Consider the following 24004-nt stretch of genomic DNA (forward strand, 5'->3'; position numbering starts at 1 on the left):
ATCGCTTTGCTCAATGGGAATCAAGAAGTCATTGTTTTTCATTAATGGTTCCAGAAAATCTAGTTCGTCCGGTCCAAAGTCATACCAGCCAGATTGAGACTGATCGAGATTGCTTTCTAATTCATTGTTTTGCACCTCGGGTCCGAAGTCGTACCATTCAGACTGATTAAGTACAAATTCTGAATATTCAAGTTACACTCGCTTTTTTGCTGGTTCCGAATGATCTCGGCTTGGTTCTAGCTCTTTCTTTTCATAGTAGGGAATCGGATTGCTACTCATCCAGCAGAATTATATTTTATGATTTTTGAAAATTGGAAAAATCAACAAACAAATGAGTGACATTTTAGTTTTTTTTTTGGTTGGTATCGTTGGAATTGAGATTTTAAAGTCTGCGTTATGGATTTATTTCTGCGTTTATATGATTATGTTTGAATTTAAGGCGCACTTATGGCGTGAATTACATCGATGACATCCACTTTGTATCTATCTAATGTTTGAGATGTTAGAAATTTTTTTCACACAAAATAGTACTCTATTTGGTAGCTGTCTTTAGATGCACTTTTACTTGAAGTGCGTTGTTGGCGTCTGTAAGTTTGACGTTCAGTAATGTCAAAGTGCTCATGTTCGTCTTAAGGGCTAAGGGTTAAGTTTTAAAAAAAATGTTTAAGTGTGACGTCAATACTCTCTCCAGCAAACAAAATAATTTTATTAAGGTGGTGAAAATTTCAAGTAGCCTTTGGAATTTACATGTAAATTACAGCGTAGTCATTCAAAATGTGGAAGAGTGTTTGTAGAATACAAAGACATAAGGTGTGAATTTGACACATAGAGCTGAGAGTTTGTTTGCTAGAGAGAGTATTGGTGACGTACTTAATAATATGGTTTTTTTCGTACAACATCAAGGCATAGTTATTCACCAGCTGAACTTAAACATTCTACTTCAAAACAAAATAACAATTTGTTTTGACGCATTTGTCGATTCTTATTTTTGGATTTATAAATAATGAAAACGCAAAATAAAAAAGTCTGGTAAACTCATTGAGTCAATATAAAGTAGCAGAGGTCTACGACTTTAACTGTACCAAATTCGTAGGAACATCTGTTCAAACATTATGCGTTTTTAAAATGAAGTTCGTCTATGTGAAGTATTTCATTCAAGTGTTTACGTAGCCCATAAATGATTTCTGGACGTCTCTTAATTTTTTGACCTATGGATTAACCACTACTTGTACTTATAGTGGATACAATAAGCATGGTGCGCTGCTAGCCGTGTATAATTTAAAAGAAAAATATCTAAACTTCTTAGAGTGTATGTTGTGGATACTCAATACACTAACTTGTGGTAACAGTTTGTGAATTAACAAAATGTGTGGTAAGGTTAGGAGTTTGGTTCAGGTAATTTCTGATGAAACATGAACTGGACTTGACATTGTAATTACCTGATCTGACCTGACCTGAGTGAAATTTGGATATTTTTCTAACCTTTTCAGGTCAAATCCGGTTTTATGTAAATTCAGGTCAGGTCAGGTAATTTTACGTTAGATTGAATTAGGTTGGGTGATATTTCTGATCAGGTCTCAGGTTAATCCGAGCTATTCCGAGTTATTCCAAGCTTTAGTTTGGAACGCGTTTGGTAAACTTAAATTCCATCTCATAGACGCTAAAGACTTTGACATTCAAATGAGGCCGATATGTATTCATTCACCATAAACTTCTACTGAACCACAGTTCCAAATTAATTCCTAATATCTTTCGCAAAGAAAATGTCTCATAAAAATTCCCTAAATATAATTTAGAAGCACATTCCGTTTTACAACTGTTCAACCATTATACGAAGCCTAATTCGTGACATCCTCAAATTAAATGAGCATCATTAGTCCCATTGCTACGATTGAAAACTTCTTCACAGAAGAAAAGCCTTATTTCATTCTCATTAAAGATTCACCGAACTAATAAATATTCAACAAAGTGTGAAATTTCCAACCATCATCATCATCATCATCATCTAACTAATATTCTCTTCAACATAACAGTTTGAGTGCCGCATGCCATTCGATTATTGATAAGTAATTACCGATATACGGGTTATTATATCTATGTAAGACTTTTACTTAAAATGAATTTTCCTGTCTATATATACGCGTTCACTATATCGAAAGTAACGACCATTTGACAGTATGATGTGCGATATAGGAGTTTACGTTAAGGGTTGGAAATTACTTTTCCCACAATATTAGTTGGTTTCATTTCACACGAAATCATTTATTTCTGGGCACAAAAGTTAATCAAATATTTACAGTTAGTTGATTTATACGTATGGTGTCGTATGGTCGTATGGTGTTACGTTGTTTTACTTTTATTTATGGCTTTTGATAGCGTCTTTCCAAGTACATACAAAAAAAAATCGTAAAAAAACGCTTTGGTTAAGGGTGATTTACGTGTAACTCTCGTTGGCAGAGAATTTTCCATTGATTTTTATAGAAATTTTTGAACAAATTTCGTTAAAAAGGATTTGTGATTACTTTCGATGTTTCTGATCTGAGCCTATTTTGGAAAAAAAATAGTGCTCCGTTTTTACTTACAATGAGTAGGCTTGACAGTTGCGCGGGTACTTAAATTATTATAATTTGTAATAAAAAAAATCACGCCATAAGTGTGCCTAAAATTTGAATTTCAAGTGAACGCATCGATGAAAAAGTGAACCGAAAAATACATTCCAACGCTTCCTTGTATGAAAATGACACTGCGTTAGAAAGATTTTTAATTTCGACCGCACTTACGGCGTGAATAATCCTAATGAATACGTGTAGACGTTGACATTATGAAAGCGTTGCTTCGCTTCGAAATGAGTTAGTGTGGGCAAAACAAAGCTCCGCTTGACCTATACGAACGCAAAAGGGTCAAATTACCTATCGTCGCACGTCTGTAGCACTTAAATTTTCAAAAAGATATTTCAAACAGTGTTCTCGATTTATAGAGTTAACAAAATTATCAGATTTCCGGTGTAAGAGTAGCTTCTCTGGATGATGGGAAAATAAAATCCTCCTGGAATTGTTGAAAATATTTCACACTAGAAAATGCAAAATCCTTACATCTACCATCCTGACAACTCCGTCTCCGTCATAACACTCAATCTACAAAATGTATTATTTAAAAATTTGTAGACATTCATCGAAAATTACCAGAAATCCTTAATTCACAGAAATTCGCAAAAATTCACAAAATTCACCAAGAAATTCTACTTATTAGGCCTTGTAGCCTCCTTATCTCAGATCTACTTTTTATTTATGCAATATATAGTCATATCATACGCGTACGACTTTTTCTGTAGCATGTAACCAGTACAAACACCAAAATACATCATTTTATGTATGTATTCTAATGGTCCGCTGCCAAAGCGTGACATAAAAATATCGCTTCGCTCGTTTGATAACTTCACATCTAGTGACAAAAACAACCTCTTTTCAACTTGTTGTATAAATAACTATTATACTTCTGAGGAGTGGCTGTTTTGTCACTAAATATGACGTAGACATATAGTGTGACAAAAACACATAACTTCTAAACTTGTTGCATAAATTACTATTTAGGCACTAAACGTGTAGTGTGCCTTAAAAGGCATTATATCCGAGCTGCAAACAAAGTTTTGGATTGTTCAAAAGCTTATCTTTGATTAGCCTTCTCGGGATTTGCACAATATTTTTCCACACATGTTTGGAACTTCTGTACCTGTTACAGTCGGCAAGCATAATGACCAGTATTATTATCAGGTCTATTACTTCAATCGATTAATAGTATATTACTTCCGAGGTTCCAAGTTGTGTATTTGATAAGTGTGGTGTTACAGCCCGACCCGAAGGGGAGGGATATATTCCCCACTTGTCAAATAACAACTTGGAACCTCGTAAGTACAATGCTTTAAGTGATTAGGCAATGTAAATGAAAATGAAACATGCCGTAACACGTAAAGTATTTTTACATGTTTCTTACTATTAATCTGTTGATTTCAAATCTTGTACTTCAATTACATACATTTTACTATACTTATATAGAACCGTATTACCCATAGTTTGTCATTATTTTTGTCTTTGTTTTCGATAACAGATGAATAGCCGTATATTAAACGTATAAAACATGACATCGACATGAAAATATGAACTTCTTCGGTTTCACATTCGCAAAAAAGTCATGTCTGACTGGTGAAAATTAAATCTAGCTCAGAAACCTTTGTATGTGACAGATTAATAGATGTCGTTAGCGTAGGGAGAAACAGAGAAACGATAAGAGGTGGCGTAGTTTGTAATACCTAGTACATACATTCTATACACTCATTGGCATTCGTATATACTTTTTATCTTGTTAGAATCTGAGTTGTACTAGATGCGACAGTGAACTGGAGATTAAATTTTTTGATATTCGTTAAATGTTTATTTTACTGTTTAACTCCTCTAATAAAAAACACCATTTTAGGTTGAAGATTTTCCATTTCTTTTTTTTGCGACAAATCGAAATCACTGACTCGGAGATGAATTTCATAACAAAAAAGTTGACATAAAATTATAGATACGTTTCTTGTGCGACACTTTTCATGCATAAAATTTCGATTTGAATTTTATTAGGATACATTTTAGATATATATTCTGAAAGGATTTCTATTTTAAAATATCTGCATTAAGTGTACATATATAAGATAATGTTGGAATAATGGTAAATATGAGAATTCGAAATAATGGATTTCGGATGTGTTTCGATTATACCGGGACGGAGTGTGTTTTTCGAACACACAGCACATTTTTGACAATGGAATGTTTTTGACATTTTCAATGCTGTTCAAATTATCCGATGCGTGAAAAATAAATTATTTATTAAAATCTAAAAATATTTATTCAAGCGAATTTCGCCAAGAAATAAACGACAACGAGTTTTGTGCTTTCGAATTCTTATCGTCATTACCATATTTTCATCAACTTAAAAACTATGTTTTTTTCTTTAAACCACAAAACCTCATTTTTCCCTTCCAATCCGTTGCAAAATTTCATATTCATCACTAAACTCGTTATTCTATTCTGCAAAGCCAATGAATGTTATCAGATTGGTGCGAGAAATGAAAAGTCTACGTGCTTCAGTATAGCACACGACATTATAAACGTATTGATGGTGGTCGGTGTAAAATATAGAAAATTTAGTCTCTGCCGTTGGTTGATATGAAACTGCTTGTCTACCAATCTACATCTACCTATTCACAAATTTTCGATGAATTCAGCTGACACTATTAAAAGTTGATGAGTTTCAGTTTAATTTAATTAAAAGAAATTTTTCGTTTTAATTAGCCTTTTTCTGTGGTTGGCTCGGAGGTTGATATTTTTCATCGCCTTATATAGAATAAGTTTTTATATTCTGATAAAAAGAACTGCAGATGAATTGGGTGTATTGAGCGTTGCTACTTTAATTTATATTAAATTTTACAGTGAAACTTGAGCATAAATTTGCTTCAGCCAAGGCACCTCTCATTAGGAGGCCAAAAATCGTACAGTGTCCGCTGGTAAATTTCATTACACTGTATTCATACACTTCTAAAATAATGAAATTTACAAGCGGACTCTGTACGATTTTTGGCCTCCTAATTTTGTAGACAGTTGGTGTGGTATTGCTAGAGAGCTGCTTGCTTCAGCTGATCCACAAATACAATCAAAACTGTTTATACGGTTAAAAGTTAAAGCTTCTATACGCACGTAGTAGTGGTAAAACCGTGTAAACAGCTTCGATTGTTTGTGTGGATCAGCTGAAAACAGCTGAAGCAAATTCATGCTAAAATTTCACTATCTCTAACAGTATTTCAATTTTAATAATTAATTGCTAATTATAATCTCTTTTGTAAACATTTAGAAAACTCACAAATCAAATTAGTTTTATCGCACACATATCTCGCTCTTGCATTGAGTCAACACGACTATGCAAAGCCCCTTACGATACAACGAAACCAATAGAATAGATGACTCTAAACCTTTGAAAATATGTTAAGAATCCGGCCTGATCCACCGAACAAAATTTTGGTTTTTCTGTTTTATTGTCATCAAGTGCTTTTAGAGTTATCAAGACCTTAATCGTTCTGCTTTGCTCAGTTTCTATTCGTGGCTAAGCTGTTACTGCTGGTCCACTCAATTCCTCTCATTTCGTATGCTATTTCAAATGACAAATGAGAGAAATCAGAGAAACCAAAATACACAGCAGCAGGTTGATAAAAATTAGAAAATAAAGTATCTGTGTAAAGACCCGGACGAATTATTACTTGTTTTAACTGGAGGCATCTATTACATTCTTCTCGTTTACTCATCATTGAGTATGCCCTCAAGAGTTGTTAATCTAATCATAAAACTGGTTTTGTCATGAAATAGGGATCCAAAACCGATTACAAGATACGAAACGAAGTCATGAAACTCTAAAGTGTTTGCACAGATAAAAATAACATTGACTCGCAACAGTGTGTTACCGCTCAATTATCGCAGCCGGTTGTTTATATTTAGATTAGTTTACCTAATGGGAATAGATAACGAAATATATCTGTATTCTTCGCAACGAAGTGCAGTTTCTTGTTGTCTTTCTATCTGAAACGACGATATCTCAGTTTGCCACAACAAAGGTTTTTATAGACGAATTTCAATGTCTAGTGAAATTTACGACGCGATTATTGTTGGGAGTGGAATCAGTGGACTTGCTGCTGCAAAATGGTTGAAAGAAAATAATTTGAACAAAGTTCTTGTACTGGAGGCGCGAAACAGAGTCGGTGGTCGTACTTATACTAAAAGCGATCCTAAGGTTAATTGGGTCGATCTGGGTGGATCATACGTTGGTCCTACGCAAGACCATCTACTTCGAATAGCCAAGGAATTGGGCGTTGAGACGTTTTTAGTGAATGAAGTAGAGAACCTCGTTTACTACAAAAATGTCAGTAGAAATTTTTTATTTTGAGTCTAAGGGAGATCGATGACAGTAATTCTATCTTCAAACAGGGAAAGCGATATACCTTCCAATACAATGAACTTCCAGCGCTAGAAAACGGAGGTCAAGAAGAGCTTGCGAAACTTTTGATTCGCTTAGATGAATTGGGAGAAAATGTTTCTATAAGAGAGCCATGGACGTCACCCAATGCTGTTGAGCTCGATTCGATGACCTTTAAAGAATTTCTAGAAAAAGAATTTAGTTGTAAAGGGGTTCGCGACTTTGGTCATTTGATTCATAACGCGTTTTTGGCCGCTGGTGCTCAGGAGTGTTCGCTGTTGTTTATGGTTTGGTACATAAAGCAAGCTTTTGGTACTCGTCGCATTTTTTCCACCACAAACGGTGGTCAAGAGCGCAAATTTCATGGCGGTTCTCAGCTGATTAGTGAAGGCCTTGCTGAAAAAATTGGCCGGGAGAATATTCGCTTTGGATCAGCTGTTAATCGAATTGAACAACATGATGATTATGTGACGGTTTCGACGCTTGATAATCAAGTTTTCAAATCCAGACATGTAATCATTGCCATGTCACCTTGTCTAATACCCAGCATTTACTTCGAACCGGCATTAGATCCTCTGAAAGCTCAACTATACCAACGAATGCCCATGGGATCGGTCATCAAAACAATTGTCTATTACGAGAAGGCGTGGTGGAAAGACCTTAACATGTGCGGTAAATAAATGCATGCGGTTGGATGAATGTCTTCAGTCTTAATACATAATATCACATTCCATAAATAGGCACACTTATGGTGGATGGAGATGGCGATGAAGAAGCAAATCCTGTTGAATACACGTTTGACGATTCCAAGCCAGATGGATCCAAACCTGCTATAATGGGGTTCATTCTAGCAAGTCGAGCAAGGAAATTGCGAAACTTAACGCCCGAGGAGAGATGTGATCGAATTTGCAAAAGTTATGCTAAGGGTTTCGGATCAGACGAAGCTTTGCGGTGAGTACTGAACAAAACGTTCCCATTTGAAGCTCTTCTCAATTTTTCATCATTTTAGATTTGTTCACTACGAAGAATGCGACTGGCAAGCTCAACAATTTTCATCCGGTTGTTATACCGGCGTTTGTCCACCTGGTGTCCTGACCGCTTATTGGCCATATTTACGAAAACCACATGGAAGAGTTTTCTTCGCCGGTACGGAAACGGCCACCGTCTGGAGTGGATATATGAATGGTGCTGTTGAAGCGGGAGAACGTGCGGCTCGTTAAATACTTGCTGAGAGAGGCCTGATTAAAAAAGATGAAATTTGGAGAGATGAACCGGAATCGAAAGATTTGCCGCATAAGCCATTTGAAGATATTATTTTCAAGTAACTATCCGGTTGACTGGACTGTTTTACTGTTGTCTGTAATAAATTGGTAACGAGAAAACGAATCGGATTTTTAGAAAGAAAAAGTTTTGAAAAATTGTCCCCTGTGCTCGATTAAAATCGATCGTCTACTGAACCAAATTCAGAGTGAAATTCAAAGCTTCCGAGCTTACAGACACTGAGAACACAAGGTAATATACATTGTAGTAGAGTGTGCTCGTATAATCGTGTAATAAATTTTAATAAATTCAAAAATTCATGGCTCATACACGTAAATACTTGGAATTATTCAAAATATTGAAAAATAATTTTATCCAGCCTTGATACAAAGAAAAAGTAAAAATTACAAAAATTTCATTAACTGTACGTCAGCATGTGTGTGCTGGCAAAATATTTATCTGGCTCATCAACGCAAACAGTGAACAACTCTTGTTAAAACATTCTTTCTCGTTTGTTCGGCGAAATATTTGGCTATTATTCGTTGAACTATGCTCCAACATTTTAGAGGAGAACTGTTGAGACAAGCAACTGAAAGCCATGCAATATTTTCCTAACGTTTTGAAAAACCTACTGCTGTGAACTCTCAACTCTGCTAAGGTTTGTTGAATCATATTGGTAGACAATAATTACTACACCCTACACCCTCTAGGATTGTACAGTGGGTAATACCCACTGGGCATACACACGTTTGTAATTAAATTATACCAAGTTCATAAACGCCAGAATTTGATAGACTGAGTGAGCTCATCTGTGTAATCTGTTATTGATATAGCTGATAAAAATGAGTTCTTGGTACTTATATAGCAAAATATATGCTAAAACTAATGATGTAATAGATGTACGAAGAAGCGATATCTTCAGCAAGAGCAACAGAAAAGATTTAATGATTTATTAATATCGAGAATGTAATACATAATTGCATGTCAATTGTAGTCTGTACATTCGATTTCAACCTCATCCATCATCTCAGGTTCTTTAAACATTTCAAACAAAATGATAATTACCTAAATTGAAGGAAATTCATTAAGGACTCGATAGTTTCTCCTCCTCTTCTCTGACTATTCTGTTCAAAGTTTAAAACTTGTGTGTACGTAACAACACTGTAAAGTTTGTCTAGTTTGTTTTGAGAGGCAGTTTATGCGAACCCTGGTTATTCATTAATTCACCCAGAAATTGAAACATAAACACATAACATCCGTATCCACATGGGAAAACAATAATTTCCAGTTTTAAACCGAAAGAGAATTAATTTTGATTGCTCTGTATAGCATCACATGTACAATTGTAAAGCTGAACAGCATGTGTTGTTCTTCCAGCATTAAATCGAACCATATACGATTTTCCTGTTACAATGTTAAAACAAGCGTAAGTTTAGCGCGAGTGGAAAACGAATTGTGACTCAAAACTTATAATGTTTGTTGTGTAGCAGAACAAAGCAAGTATTTTTAACGCTCTTTAGTCGTAATGGGTTTATAAATGTTCTTTTATTCGACAGAACAAGCATGTACTCAGAAACTTATTATCATAGATGAGGAATTGTACAGCATGGATAAGTTGGGAATGGAAACTTTTTTGTTCATTTAAAAGGTAAATGTCCCCCACTCCTTAGGATTTATTATATTTAGTCTTAGCTCATACTACTCACTGAAGTGTCAACTTGTGCATTTAAAGAAGGATCGAAAAACTTAATTTTCAAACTACCTGTCACTCTACAATTTGACGTGTGGTAAAATGTACAATTTTCGACCCTCCTGATAATTACAATCTCTCATGAAAAATTTGTTACCAATAACTCAATAAAGGAAGGCCCGAAATGCACTTTTTACATTATCGTTACCGTCTTCAGAATGCGCTGGCGAATTTATCGATAGAAGCAGAAGCACCATAAATGACAAGCCAATTGTTCCACAGATATTTAGCAGTCTGGAATGTGTATTCTCGTCGGCATTCAGCTAAAATATTTCTTAACTAAAAATCTAGGTAGGACATGAAATGATTCTTCCACTTCGCTAACATTTAAAAGTTTACTTACACTTTAATTGCTTGAAATATTTTAACTAGTTCTCATGATCTATTTGTCTTCGTTTCTCTAACCTCATTTCCAGGCAATGACGTAATATGTACTTTGAAAGTTTCAAATCACATCAACCCCTGACATTCTGTTCATTTTACGAGAAATTCACGGATGACACGTTTCTGTACCAAGATTTTGAAAGAAGATATCAGAGATTATAAGGAAAACTTTCGTGAAGAACAGAAGAACGCTGCGACGTTCAGTTCTTATATTTCAAATCTGTCTCTTACTTTATAGACATAACAAACAGGAAAATCGGATGATTTCTTTTGAAAACGATTCAGAAGAATAATATACTGAATACGACAACATCTCAATCTATGTCATGTATTATTGACCAAATGACTATGTTTCGTGTCAATGTTCAATTATTGTTATTGTTCTCGAAATTAATTCTTCGATATAGAAACTCTATCAGCTGTGATGTAGCTTATTAATTAACAACTGTTTTTTGAATTAATTACAGATTATTTTTCGACATCGATACCATCATGACATAATGTCAGCATACATTATTGATTTTCCTTTTTCAATAAAGTTTGAAATTCGTTTAGAACTTTATCCATGAACGACTTCAACAAAGAGGCTTCATTGTATAGCCTGTTGTATGTGGGTGGTAGGTGTGGGTCTATTGTATAAGACATAAGAGAGAGACAGACACACGGAGCGTATGAAATACGATTCTGCTAATTTTTGCTGTCGTAATCAATGTGTGTGAAAGTTTAAAATTGCGGCGAAGAGTTATGAGTTTTAATGTAATAATCAGAAAGGGGGATGAATCATATGCTCGATGTGATGAAAAAATTTGAGGATCAAAAGCGAATAGAGCAATAGTCACCCAAAAATGGAGGAAAAGATGGTGTTCATTGTAAATGGACGTAACTGAATAGGGTGTGAAAGCGAAGCTAATTCAAATGACAAAACATTTTTCTTTCTTAAGTACCTACAAAAAAAGTGGCAAAATTGTTAGTTAAACTCTTGATATACTTCCCGTCTGTGAAAGATATAAGTGCAATTTAATTCTCTTTCAATTCTATCGAAAGTATTTCTTCTTCTCATAAAAAAACTTTTTTAATAACAGCTGTTCTTTTTGGGAGACTCAATTTAAGTTACTGCGTTGCTATAAGCGTCTAATTCCAACTTTACCAACAATGCTAGACAACAATGTGTGGGGTGACTATCATATCGATATATTACACATTGAATAAAATGAATAAAAGAACTGACTGATACAAGAAGAGAGAAAAAAATGTCCTCAGAAAAAAGTCCTAAGCTTTATTGTAAATGTTCGTTATACGTATACATATGAGATGTGTACACTGTACATATACAATACTTTTATATGCCATTTTCGGTCATTCTTTTTATGGAATGTCCTAAACCATTTTCTCTTCTTTATTTCGGATCTTCGTGTTTTCTCATCAATCCATAAAAAGAAAGTTTTTCTTGCTGCTTGACAATAGAACCGAAAAACTTTCATGAAAATAATAACCGCTCCGTACCGCATTTTCTTTACATTTATCTAGTTGTATGGGATATATGTGAAGAAAATCCGTTTTTACGTTCACAGTTCGAGAAAATATTTAATAGCGAAATAAGAGACACATCCATGATGTGGATAATAATAAAACATTGTCAGAAGTTCTGACGAAAGAGCAACTAGAAAACATGGATTTTGTCTGTTTGTATTCAGAACACTAACACCCATGTTCATCTTGAATTGTATTGTCTTGGTTCGTATGATGGTTTTATGGATATGGATGTGTATAATGTTGCCAAAGTATAACAATAACATAATGACATGACCTAAATTTTAATAAATTATGTACTGAATGTAACACAACGGAAAACATTCTAAGGTATAGTTCTTTAACAGAAACTCGGCGTGCAAACTTTTCTGCCTCATTATAATTCAGGGAAATTTTACTGAAACAAAATGTTAAGAGTAGTTTTTGTTCGAAAACATTTAATTACTACTGCGTTCTATTAAGCAGGGGCTCTGTATACCAGTGTAACACTCAACCGAAATAAACTATATTTTATCATAAAAGTTGGTTCAGTTGGAAATGTTATACTGGAATTTCGTTGCGTCATGCATAATATTAGAATAGTTCACATTCTTTATTCCTCTTCAGTTCATATTAGAGTGGTTTCAAATTACAAATCCATCCTCTATCCGACCATAACGTATAGCTAAACAACCCTCTTTATTGGCTTCGTTTGTCTGTTGAATTATTATTACACTTTGTCTATACGAGCGTTGAATAAGCAAAGCTAAATTATTTCCTTGAGTTTTGGGCTTACTCCGAACGAACTTTGCTAACAAAATTTATAATTCACAGACAATTTTCGTATTTTTTTAAAGTGAACAAATGGACATCACTGCAGAATTTGAACGATGTAGTAGATTGTGAATCAAGTTGGCGTCTTTTAGAAGTGGAGATTAATTCTCCCCATTGACCGGTAAGGCAAACTAAAATGTGTGTTTGAATATACAAGAGAGATTTTAACAGAGTTGATGATGGAAGCAACCGCATCTGTTATCATCTCTCTGAAAAAAAAAACATCCGCCTTTAAAGCCAAGTATACAACCAGCGGGTGAAATTAAATTTCGACATGAGCAATCTGTCAAAATATTCAGCTCGTGTGGAAAAATGATGAGAGTTTAATTTCACCGTGTAGACGTATACTTCAAGGCTCTAAAAGAAAACATTAGGACACTTTCGAGTTGATCACGAAGGCGGAAGCATCAAAAATTTTCCTGTGGCAACATAGATAAAAATATGGTATTACAATTTTTAGGTCCGAGGGGATTACTTTCAAAAAGTAATTCTTTCGAGATTAGATTTTTAATCTTCGCCAGAAATTGAAAAAATTTAATTTTTTCAGGGATTAAAAGTAGGACTAAACAATAATATTGAGTACTGAACGATGATACTGCTGCTTTGATTTTCCGTCTATAATTTAATCGTCTTGAAATCACACTTTTGTGTTAATTTAGTTCGAACACGATTTACGAACAAGATATGGTTATGTGAGAAAAATTCGAAACGGACATTTATTTGGTGTTAAAATGTTTCAATGGTACTACCGATGGTTTATTCTGCCTTACAATACCAGGCTCAGAATAGAAATTTTAAGTCGGTTTGTAAAGATACTACCAGTTAATATGGATATGGTTAAAGATAGTATAGAGAAATTCTAGATTGAAAATGGCAGTAAGGCCAATTTTAGCAGCGAACTATTTCACATTACTATGGGAAAACAGACATTTTTGAATTTAAATGGTTAAATACTTATAAAGAATGGTAAGGAAACTACAGAAGAATATAAAAATGAAAATCATGAAAAAATATCGAGGTTTAAAGTGACGATCTTGCCATCTGGCAATCTGCATTTTAATCCCAATTTTAATCCCACGAGGAATTAGTTTCTTTGAAACAACGGTTCACAATAAGCCACGTTGGGATTTAGAACAAATTGCAGCAGTGGTAAGATCGTAAACTGAAGTGCAGGAGGTCCCGGGTTCAAATCTCGTCAGGTAAAAAAAAAATTCTGTTTAACAAAAACATTTCTCATTCCAGATTCACAAAAAAGCTTCTTCTCATATCAGACGTTTAGCTAAAAACTGTAGTATCACACAATATCCGACAAAAAAATCGTTTTTTTTTATTTTATTTTTTACTTAAGAGGTTCCGAGCGTACGCTGAAATTGTAGCATACATTTGTGCGTTTCGAAATTTTTGATCGCTGATAACTTTTTACGAGAGCCCCTTTTAAAAAATGTACGACCACATTTTCGAGTAAAAATATGTCAGCTTTGAATAAAAAATAAAATTGTCTGTGAAAGTTTCATGTGCTTTGAGAAAACTGTTCCGATGCCCCAAATTTGCATCAAAGGTACACTTTTCTTAAAGCACATGGAACTTTCACAGACAATTTTATTTTTTATTCAAAGCTGACAAATTTTACTCGAAAATGTGGTCGTACATTTTTTAAAAGGGGCTCTCGTAAAAAGATATCAGCGATCAAAAATTTCGAAACGCAGAAATGTATGCTACAATTTCAGCGTACGCTCGGAAGCTCTTAAGTGAAAGTAGGAAGGGTTAGATTTTTTTTATTGCACTGCACATAACATTTTGATCAGATTAAAATGAGATTTTCTTTTCAACGCATAGTAAACAAGCGTCAAACGTTAGTGCCTCAAAGATTAAAATTTAATTCCTCTAGGGATTAATTATTTGGGGTTCAAGTAATCCCTGAGGGGATTAAATTTAAATCCTAAAAAAGATTCGGTCGTGTACTGTTAATCCCAAAAAGATTTAGATCTAAGTCCATATTTTTATCTGTGTAGACAGAAAATACATGGACTTTCCGACACTTTTTTCGCTAGCAGAATGGACAGGTAGTCTACACAATTTCTTTCAAAATTTCATTTCAAGGCTGACTGTATACTTATAGCTTAAAATGCTATGCATCTTTTTCTTGCAACTGACAATCAAAATTTGGCCAACTCCATCAACTTCAGCCTTTCTAGATAAATTTATTGCGTTAACCACTTACAAACGGCAAGCATATAACCAGTCTTATTATCGGGTCTATTACTTCCATTGATTAAAGTACTTTTAATCTGTTGATTTCAAATCTTGTACTCCAATGTTTTTAACATCCATTTTACTATATAAGGAACCATATTACATAGAGCTTGGCCTTATTTTTGTCGTCGTTATAGATAACAGATGAATAGCCGTATGTGACAGCTTAAAGATGTTTCTTGTATTGGATACAAAAATTGGTAAATATACAGCTCTTGAGCTGTGGTAAATGTTAAGTAACAGGTTGGACAAACATTATTGCAATATTTATTGGAACCTACAACAGCCATGTGTTATGTTAAACCGACCTGTCAAGTTAACAATCGTAAAATTAGGGTTAACGCAAACTATTAGCAAGTAGACAATAGCTGCTATAGTATCAATTTCTACTCATTCCTTATCTGTGCTGAGCTGACAGCGTGTAGTGTAGATTTATTTTTTGGTCGGTTTTATTTTGCTATTTTGTTGGAGCCTGATAAATTTCAAAAAGGATGATACCAATTTTCAGTCAACTTAATTTCATCATTTATTTTCCTTAAAAATGGAGGCCGTAAATTGCTTAATTTAATTAATTTTTTTCATTAGGCTGAAGGGTAAAGTTATTGGATTTTCCGGAGAGAACAAAGTCTTAAGTAGAATAATATTATTCATCAGCGATTTGAATATCAAAGTAGGTATTTAAATATACGAAGAAAATTCAGCGAAAAGGTAATTTTTTTCAGCTATACACAACGGAGAGTAGACACTTAACGTAATTGGGTAATGTTAGTGTTGTTTCGGATTTCAAGAATAATTTTGCAGAGTTTTTCAAGACTTGAAGCTAAGTTTTGTTTTTGTGTGTGAGCTGAGCACCCTCAATTCAAGATTAAACGATGAAATAGGAGTTTCTGATTTTAAACCAAAACCGAAACAAAATAACGTTTCTGCGAAAGTGGAATTTCTGGTATACAAAAAAAATCCTTTATAAAAACCATCAAATTATTTCTTCTCTCTCCGAATTCATATCTAAAAACTTATAAAAATTCATTATTGTGCGCTCACACAGAAAATTCAAATCTCTTTGATAGTACGAAAATTGTTCAATATAAATGTTAAGTAGACAAAAAGCTTTCGGTATTGAATTTACTTCTTAGGTTTTATACTTAACTGTTGTTCTTCCTTATTTTACGATGCAAAGAATGAAAGCAGAAAGTTTTTTGTTTCCTTTTTTCAAATAATTTAATAACTCGAGGGTCGAATCGATTAAAAAACATAAAAATTTGACTAGGCAAATAATACGAAAGCTAAATTAATTTTTATTGTCACAACAATTTTGATCGTTGAATAAGAATGGTTTCAAGAGGCAGGGGCTGTTTTAAGGAACATGTTCAACATACATATGTCAGTGCTTCTTGTGAAGATATTTTATAATAGATCACAAGGCGACATTGGAACAACCATATTAGGAGTAGAATTGCGAGTCTATTACGTCTCTTGACCTAACAGTTTTTAAAACATTGATGCGGAATCTGTTACTTCATTTCTTTTAACATTGATTTTGAAATAACAGAACACATTCATCGGATCTCGTTGTTAATTTTTATCGTCATTATCGCTATCAGATGAATAACCGTCTGTAAACTGTACATCAACGAATAAATTGTAAAAGATTAATCGAAACAAAGAAAACAAGACTGAATTACGGAAAAAATGTCCCAGAAATATTCCCTGTATACCTTTCTGGAATGAAAAGCATAATGTTTTCGCACACGTCGATAATTCTCAGTTGTCATATAAAATTCATGTTCGCTGTCGAGTAATGTTGAACGAAGCCATTTACATTAATCACCTTTCCAGACAATTATATTCAGACAAAAGTGCTCAAACACTGAAACTTTTCATAATACGAAAACGTATTAAAAGTTTCGACTGTAAAAACAAATAGTTCCCAGCAGAACCATTTTGGAGTGCACGGTACAATACGTGTACACAATGTGAAAAGGTGTGTTTCATATGAAGTCAAGCAGATAAACAAACGTAAGCAAAATGAATGTGATGCTGAAGAAGGTAGTAAAGCGTGGAATGGAATAGTTTATGGGTCCACTAACGAACCAAAGAAATAAAACGTAGTAGTACCAGCTCTTTGCAGTTGTTTCTAAACTTTAATTTCACTTTAGTTGAATAACTTCTCGATGAGTTGGGGTCACCTTTGAACAAAGAAAGTTATTGTCTTTATAGTTCACCAGAACTTTATGAAAATGTCGCTTTTGCTTCTACACACTAAATTCGCTGTGTCCACAGACCATAATTCGTTCCCATAATTCATTTTGCAGAAAAGGAAAATATCACTCTGGTTCAGACCGAAGTGAATCATGAGCATCATAAATTCATGTAAACATTTAAAATTCAGCTCTTTCGGTGCAGTCTATATATACGTACAGAAAGGGAATTGTGTGTATATGGTTTCTGGCAATGGTCATGAAGCTCATTGTTTATGGTTACGGTGACGGACAAATACATCTTATGGCCATAAATGTATAGCTTAAATGAAAATGAGGACCCATAAAATATGAAACGTGTGTTTAAGGATTCATTCATTAAACACTTTGTTGACGACATGTTTTTCTATAAAATTGTAATTAATGAAGCAGACAATTTTCCATCTCTTTTCTTATAAAAATCGTTTCTACTACAGCCACTCAGAAGTGTTCCAGAACAGAAAGGAACTTTTAGGCGCACGGTTTTTTTTAGTTACATCTCAGGCGTTTCAGTTTTGAGAATATCTGTTTTTGCAACTCTCAATTACCTATGTTTATATGGCAACAATTTCATTGAGAGTCACGACTTCGCGAGTTTTTGAACGTTCTTTAAGTGTAAAAATGAGTTTGTGTATCTGTTTTAAACGATTGACTTTATAAGCAATTTTGCTTGTTGTAGAGATAGTGTAAACAGTGTTTCTAGTTCTAATCATCAAATTATTCCACATATCTAACATTTTGGCCTTGAGAACCTGAATTACGGAAGAAATGTTACTTAGCTACTTGGAATGGCCCCTTAAACCATTACGGTTTATTTAGTCGTACGTCAAAAGACAGTCGTAAGTACAGTATGCTACCAACCTAAAACAAAATCCCTTATCAGCCGATTCTAAAACCGGTCCGTAAGGTAAGGAATATAGTTGACTCTTGAAACAAAAAACAACGTTCACAGTATACACTGCTGTTACCGACGAAAAGCTACCTTAAAGCAAGGTTCAACATGTTTCCGAGCTTTCTATTTCAGAATGTAATCCAATTTTATTTCAACATGACTTGTTTGATTTTTGTAAACGATAGCATATTCTGTTCAGTGAAGCCAGAAGCCATAGTACTGTCTGTATAGCTATGCCTTCGATTTTCTCGGCATATTATGTGTAAAGCCACAATATAGCACGAAAACTATATGTTAAAAATGTTATGTTTAACCCACGTCGTTAGAAGTGTTTTAAATTATTTTCTGTTGTTTATGCAAGATATAATCCACAATAAATCCAAGTATGTGTGCACACCATTTAGTAATACTCGGAGCTTTATAAAGGATTTGTGTTATAGTTCGAAATGCACGAATTTATATATCGAAAGTTTGTTATTAAAAAACTCTTTAGACTCAAGTATATAAAGACGTTTATTGCACAAGAATGATTTTGATTTACTCACTCCTTTTATTATGTTTGAAAGGCACGATGAAAACACATTTTTCATTTGAATTTTATTTATATTTTTTATATGGCTTTAGCATGCAAAATATATTGGAAAATTTCACGATTTAGACGAGGTTAACTTCCTATATGTTTTTCTATAATCATACGGCATGGAGCAGGTTTCAAATAATTGAATGGGAGTTCATGAGTTCATAATAAATGTCACGCCGTTTTTTTTTTAATCTTTCCATGTCATTCGATCCGACAGGGAATGTGAGCCGTTTTAAGTAAATAAAACACAAACAATTTTCTCTTATGTAAATTGTAGCAGCGTGCAAGAACGACCACGGCATGAAAGTGTAATTATTTTTGGTATTTTTTTTGTTTCTCATTTTCTTTTGTCTGAATGGATTTTCCGAGTAACTTTCACCGCATTCTATGAAAAACTCTACCGTAGATAATTAGTGTGTGTAAGGTTCGCTTTTTTTAAATTATTGTACCGTTTAGCCGATAACGGTTTTTACGGATATCGCTAACACTTAGACATTTAGACAACAGAAAAGGTAATTTTTTGTGTACGTAAGTACAACGTATACATGGTACATTATTATATTTTTTACTATTGTAATTAAATTGAGTAAATAGAGGTGATATCTAACATGAAATGATTCCAATCCACTTTTATGAAATGACCGTGGATTAAATTGGGGATTGGATGGTTTGACACGAAATCAAGAACGGAGTTTAATACACATTTTATTATTCAGATATTTGTATATCTCTCGGCCGTAAGCAAATCTAAGATTCCTTAAAATTCCTTAAATCCCCAATTTTGCTTGTTCATAGTTTTTACATGTTTTTCAATTTTTCCTGGTGAATTGTAAAAATGCAAAGTAGAAAAATTGAGAATTTTTTTTGGAATGTTCGGGAATTAATTCTTAAATTTTAGGCTCTGGGTCTAAACATTTATTTGAAAGAAGATTTTGCAAACAACTATTTTGTTATTGTAACCCATCAGAGACAGCCAGCATCGAAACAGTCTTACTATCAGAGCTATTACTTCATTTGATCAAGATTTATTTCAAATCAAAATTTTTATTGTTTCGTTTGTTAGGACTCGGTTGTTCAATCGTTTAGGCACATATACTTGCGGCGAGAAAGTCAAAACAGTTATAAGCCATGGATTGTTATGCATTAAAGCAAACAAGCAGAAAGCAAAACGTTTAACCATTACAAAGATCTGTCCAAACAGTTCATTTTTAACCTATGGCTGCATAAACAACAGGAATAATAGGGAAGTAAGGATTAAAATTAATTTAAAAAAAAGACCACAACCAAAAAACGATCGACATCTTATTTAATACAGCGTTGCAATCCAAAAAACCAATATTAGGGCTATTCCTTTCATTTTATTTATACTGGATATACGAGCGTGTATAATCAGACCAATATCTGCTTAGCAATAAGACTTTGGAAATACGTTGTTTTCAATGTGCAAAAAAGATTTTTTCCAAAGTCTTAACACTTAGCAGATATTGGTCTCATTTAAAAACTAATTATCTTGCCGGACTCCTAGTATCTCGCGCTACACGCTGGCATTTTGTTTGATCAAAATCCGTCGCGTAAAAAATATCATTTTCTTCCAGGTGGCAGTTGTCAAACTAATACGATTATACTCGATATACGAGATATATTCAAATATACGTGATATGTTGGATATACGCTCGTATATCCAGTATAAATAAAACGAAGGGAATAGCCCTATCTATTTTGAGGACTCTTCAGCCATTGAAAACTTATGAAGTTTTCTATCCGTAAAATTGAAAAGATCCAAGATTTTACAGGTTGTAATGTTGGCTAAGTCTGAGCATCATTTCTACGAATGTATTTTAAATGACAATAGATGTGCCACTATTATAATTTTGCTGACAATTTGGTGCTTCATCTGATATGCATGTCTATCACCTGTTATCGAAAACGACTTAGAAATAAACGACAAGCTCTGACTGCTGAAGTCTCTTATAGCAAAACTCATATTTAAAAAAATGAAGTAAAAGATTTGAAATCAATTACTCGAAAATACTTAGATCAAATGAAGTAATAGATCCAATAGTAAAACTGCTGATACGCCTGCCATATCTGGAAGGTTAAAATTAATTTTTAACGCGAACACAATAAGTGGACGAATGGAATTTAAATTGAAAATTCTTTTAAAAATGAACTAGTGTTGCTCATTTTACTTTCACACAGAAGAATCGTTCAGCGGTATTACTCACCTCCTAATTCAATGACTTAATGGTTATTTGTGTACCTGTTTTGGACGATTGATTTTAGGCAATTTCGCAGATTTTAGGCCGAACGAAGTGGGGCTTACAAGCAAAAGTGCCTTAAATCAACCGTCCCAAACAGGTGCACATGTAAGTTTTCATGCAGAGGGCCAGAAACCCGAGAAAATTCGAAAAATTGCCCTCATTTTCGGCCCCGAAGCATGAAAATGTTATTTTCCTTAGTAACATCTTCTATGACAAGTTCACAAGGTTATCCAGAATTGCGTAACATCAGAGATATTTTGGAATAAATGACAGCTTTCATCGTTCTTTAATCAAGTAGGTATCAATCTGTTATCGACCACCGCGACAGCAATAAACGGTTTCATTTTCATTTCAAATTACATGCTAAAAAGCACACTATATGACACTAACGTCTTCTAATGGTCCGTTGGTAGGTGGTAATGTTACAAATATCGAATGTCCTATAACAAAATATATTCTAAGACCAACGAAGTAAAAGATGTACCAAACATTAGGCGATACATAACTAAAAGAAGTAATAGATGTGAAGGTAATATTGCTATTTCTCCTTCCATTTACATTGAAATTTAAACTCAACTCTCAAATTAAATTGATTAGATGTAATTGTTGGTAGGTCGATTTAAAATATTTATGCAACGCAGCTGCGAAGTACTTTATTAGGCTCCACGATGTGTGTTATGACTCGAGACCGCAGGTCTAGAGCCTAATAAAGTACTTCGTACTTCGTACTCGATGTCATAAATAACTATTGTGAAACGGAGAGTTCATTGGGTGAAATCAGACAAGAAAAACTTTTGCTGGATTCAACTTTTCCATATTCAACCGAATCAACAATTTAATCAAAACTCGAAAATTTGTGAAAGAAAATTTATGCATCGAAAACTTACCCATTTTAATTATGATTTCTGTTGCATATATCCGAAGAATAATCTTACGACTGTTAAGTTCTGTTTTCTTAAAGAAGACACTTTTAACTTTCATAAAATTTCGACTGAATGCTCTCCAAACTTTTTATTTTTAATCCATTTTGATTTCGCTATTACGGCACTTTGGCAATGAGAAACTAATTATGTATTACACTCCTTTCGGATTGTTATATTTATGTTGTTGTTTCACAACAGATTTTTTTTTCACTATCTCACCTCACAACTGTTATTATTTTCATTCAAATATTTCCATTAAATAATAGTAAAAGTTTCGCTATAATTAGAAAGTGTTCACGGAATGAAATAAAAATGTTTTCCAGTTCAAGGACATTGTAAACTAACGGTGATATTTATCTGTATGAACGTCACGAATATATTGCCGCAGTGCACACTTGAACCAGAAAATTCAATGCATTTTTTCTCTCCCTTTTTTTTCATAAAAAACCGAAAAATTTGTTATTACCACCATCAACAATCAATAGACTCTTTTTTTGCGTGTATCGATATCCATTGAAATAAATAAACATAAAAACGAATCGAGTACAATATTTTGCTAAATTATATAACACACGAGCTTTTCTATACACGATGTATATATGCTATTTATTTTTCAAGGTTGTTCCATTCAACGGTTGTGCTCCACATTCGTTTGAATTGGGCCAATTTTATGTAATTTAATTTCCTAGGTGGGTATATACTACATAAACTGGTAAACCTAAATATTTTTTTCTTTTTTTTTATTTATTTTTTATTAAAATTCATATTTTGCGAATATTACATAACTTCCATACGGGCAAATTTGATATTTACCATAACTTTTCTATATTTCGATAATAAAACTCTGGTTAGAATCGCTTTAACACAATGAAGCACTGAACGAATTGTCAGGTTCGACTTCTAAAATATTCTATTTCAATAAAACATTTTTTGCTATTTTTGGACACATTCTATACACATGATTTTCTCACAAATTTTTAACATAATTAAATTGAAACAACGTCATTGAATTTGCATTATAATTTATCGTTAAGCGTTTCCCATTCTAATCCATTTTATTTTGATGCTGTGCCAATATTCGCCCACATGTTTTCCACTTCGAGAAAAACCGATCCAAAGATTCATTCACTTTCCTATTGACAATTTTTTTCCCATTTTTATTCTGATTAAAAAAATCTCTTTTAACGGATAGGAACGAACGCACGACGTGCAGACCATATCAGATCTGCATCTCGACTGAATAGCGGGGGGTTAAAATGTGCCACTCACAAGTACCAGTAAACTGATGCGCATGACCGGCTCTCTTTCTCTTGTTTCCATCATCCCTTAACTATGTACAATAACAAAACTTGTGCGGCACCCTGTCTTACCCATCTATATGTGAATGAAAAGCTGATGCATATAATATAAAAGCTTTTCTCCAAGCCGAAAGGTAAATAGTAGGATATGTATGGGCCATATTCGCGCGTAAAGCGATTGTGTATATGCATACTATACAGATATAGCTCGGTTACACAGAACGAGGTTCACATAAAATAGCTTTTCTTTTCGGTATATATTGAAAACTCCTTTTTATAACATTCAACTTGTTATTGTTCGGATGGAAGGGTATACACATGAAAAATAGGTTTCTCTTCTTTCTGTACACTATCTATGGGTATACACAATCCATGACCATATGTATAACACATACTATTATATATACGCTAGCACCATGCTGTGTGTACAATATATACATGCACACATAGCACATTTATTTAGCTCATAATATGGCTTAGTTAGCGACGACATTTTATCTGATATCTGCGACAAATATTCAATGTATGTTAATAAAATCAGAAGTCATCATCATAAGAAGTAGCATGGCACACACATTATATATATAGAGAGACTCCGTAATGTATGACATTGTTTATAGTCACGAAAAATGAAGTTGAGCTAGGGTGGGTTTTTCATTGATGAATGTTATGTGGGTCAAACAGTCACAGCTTCGTGAAATTTGTTTCTGATTAATGATCTTTTTTGATGTTGGCAAATACTCATTTGCAAATGCATTACTAAATAATTGGCTGACGTTTCGGTTAAGTTTATTTACATAAAGGAGTGGTAATGGTACGTCCTT

At 33.7% G+C, this 24004-nt stretch overlaps 2 protein-coding genes and 1 long non-coding RNA gene across 4 annotated transcripts in view; 2 read left to right on the forward strand and 1 right to left on the reverse strand.

Moving 5' to 3' along the window:
• Positions 1 to 23106, reverse strand: part of LOC119080330 — a 64150-nt gene extending 41044 nt beyond the window's left edge. For both annotated transcript variants that reach the window (XM_037188627.1, XM_037188626.1), the window contains exon 1: positions 21847 to 23106. In XM_037188627.1, coding sequence (XP_037044522.1) covers positions 21847 to 21940 — 94 coding nt within the window. In that variant the 5' untranslated portion in view covers positions 21941 to 23106. The remainder of the gene's footprint in view (positions 1 to 21846) is intronic.
• LOC119080331 (amine oxidase [flavin-containing]-like) lies at positions 6564 to 8406 on the forward strand. Its single transcript, XM_037188628.1, has 4 exons — positions 6564 to 6945; positions 7011 to 7671; positions 7740 to 7950; positions 8009 to 8406. Exons 1-4 carry the CDS (start codon positions 6661 to 6663, stop codon positions 8217 to 8219), a joined length of 1368 nt encoding a protein of 455 aa, XP_037044523.1. The 5' UTR covers positions 6564 to 6660; the 3' UTR covers positions 8220 to 8406.
• LOC119080339 lies at positions 14649 to 23106 on the forward strand. The gene is made up of 4 exons (XR_005088314.1): positions 14649 to 14744; positions 14837 to 14843; positions 16175 to 16180; positions 23096 to 23106. It is a non-coding gene; the product is annotated as an uncharacterized LOC119080339 (long non-coding RNA).
• Positions 23107 to 24004: the final 898 nt, after the last annotated feature.

The sequence above is a fragment of the Bradysia coprophila genome, unplaced genomic scaffold (assembly GCF_014529535.1).
Source record: "Bradysia coprophila strain Holo2 unplaced genomic scaffold, BU_Bcop_v1 contig_350, whole genome shotgun sequence".
NCBI lineage: Eukaryota > Metazoa > Arthropoda > Insecta > Diptera > Sciaridae > Bradysia > Bradysia coprophila.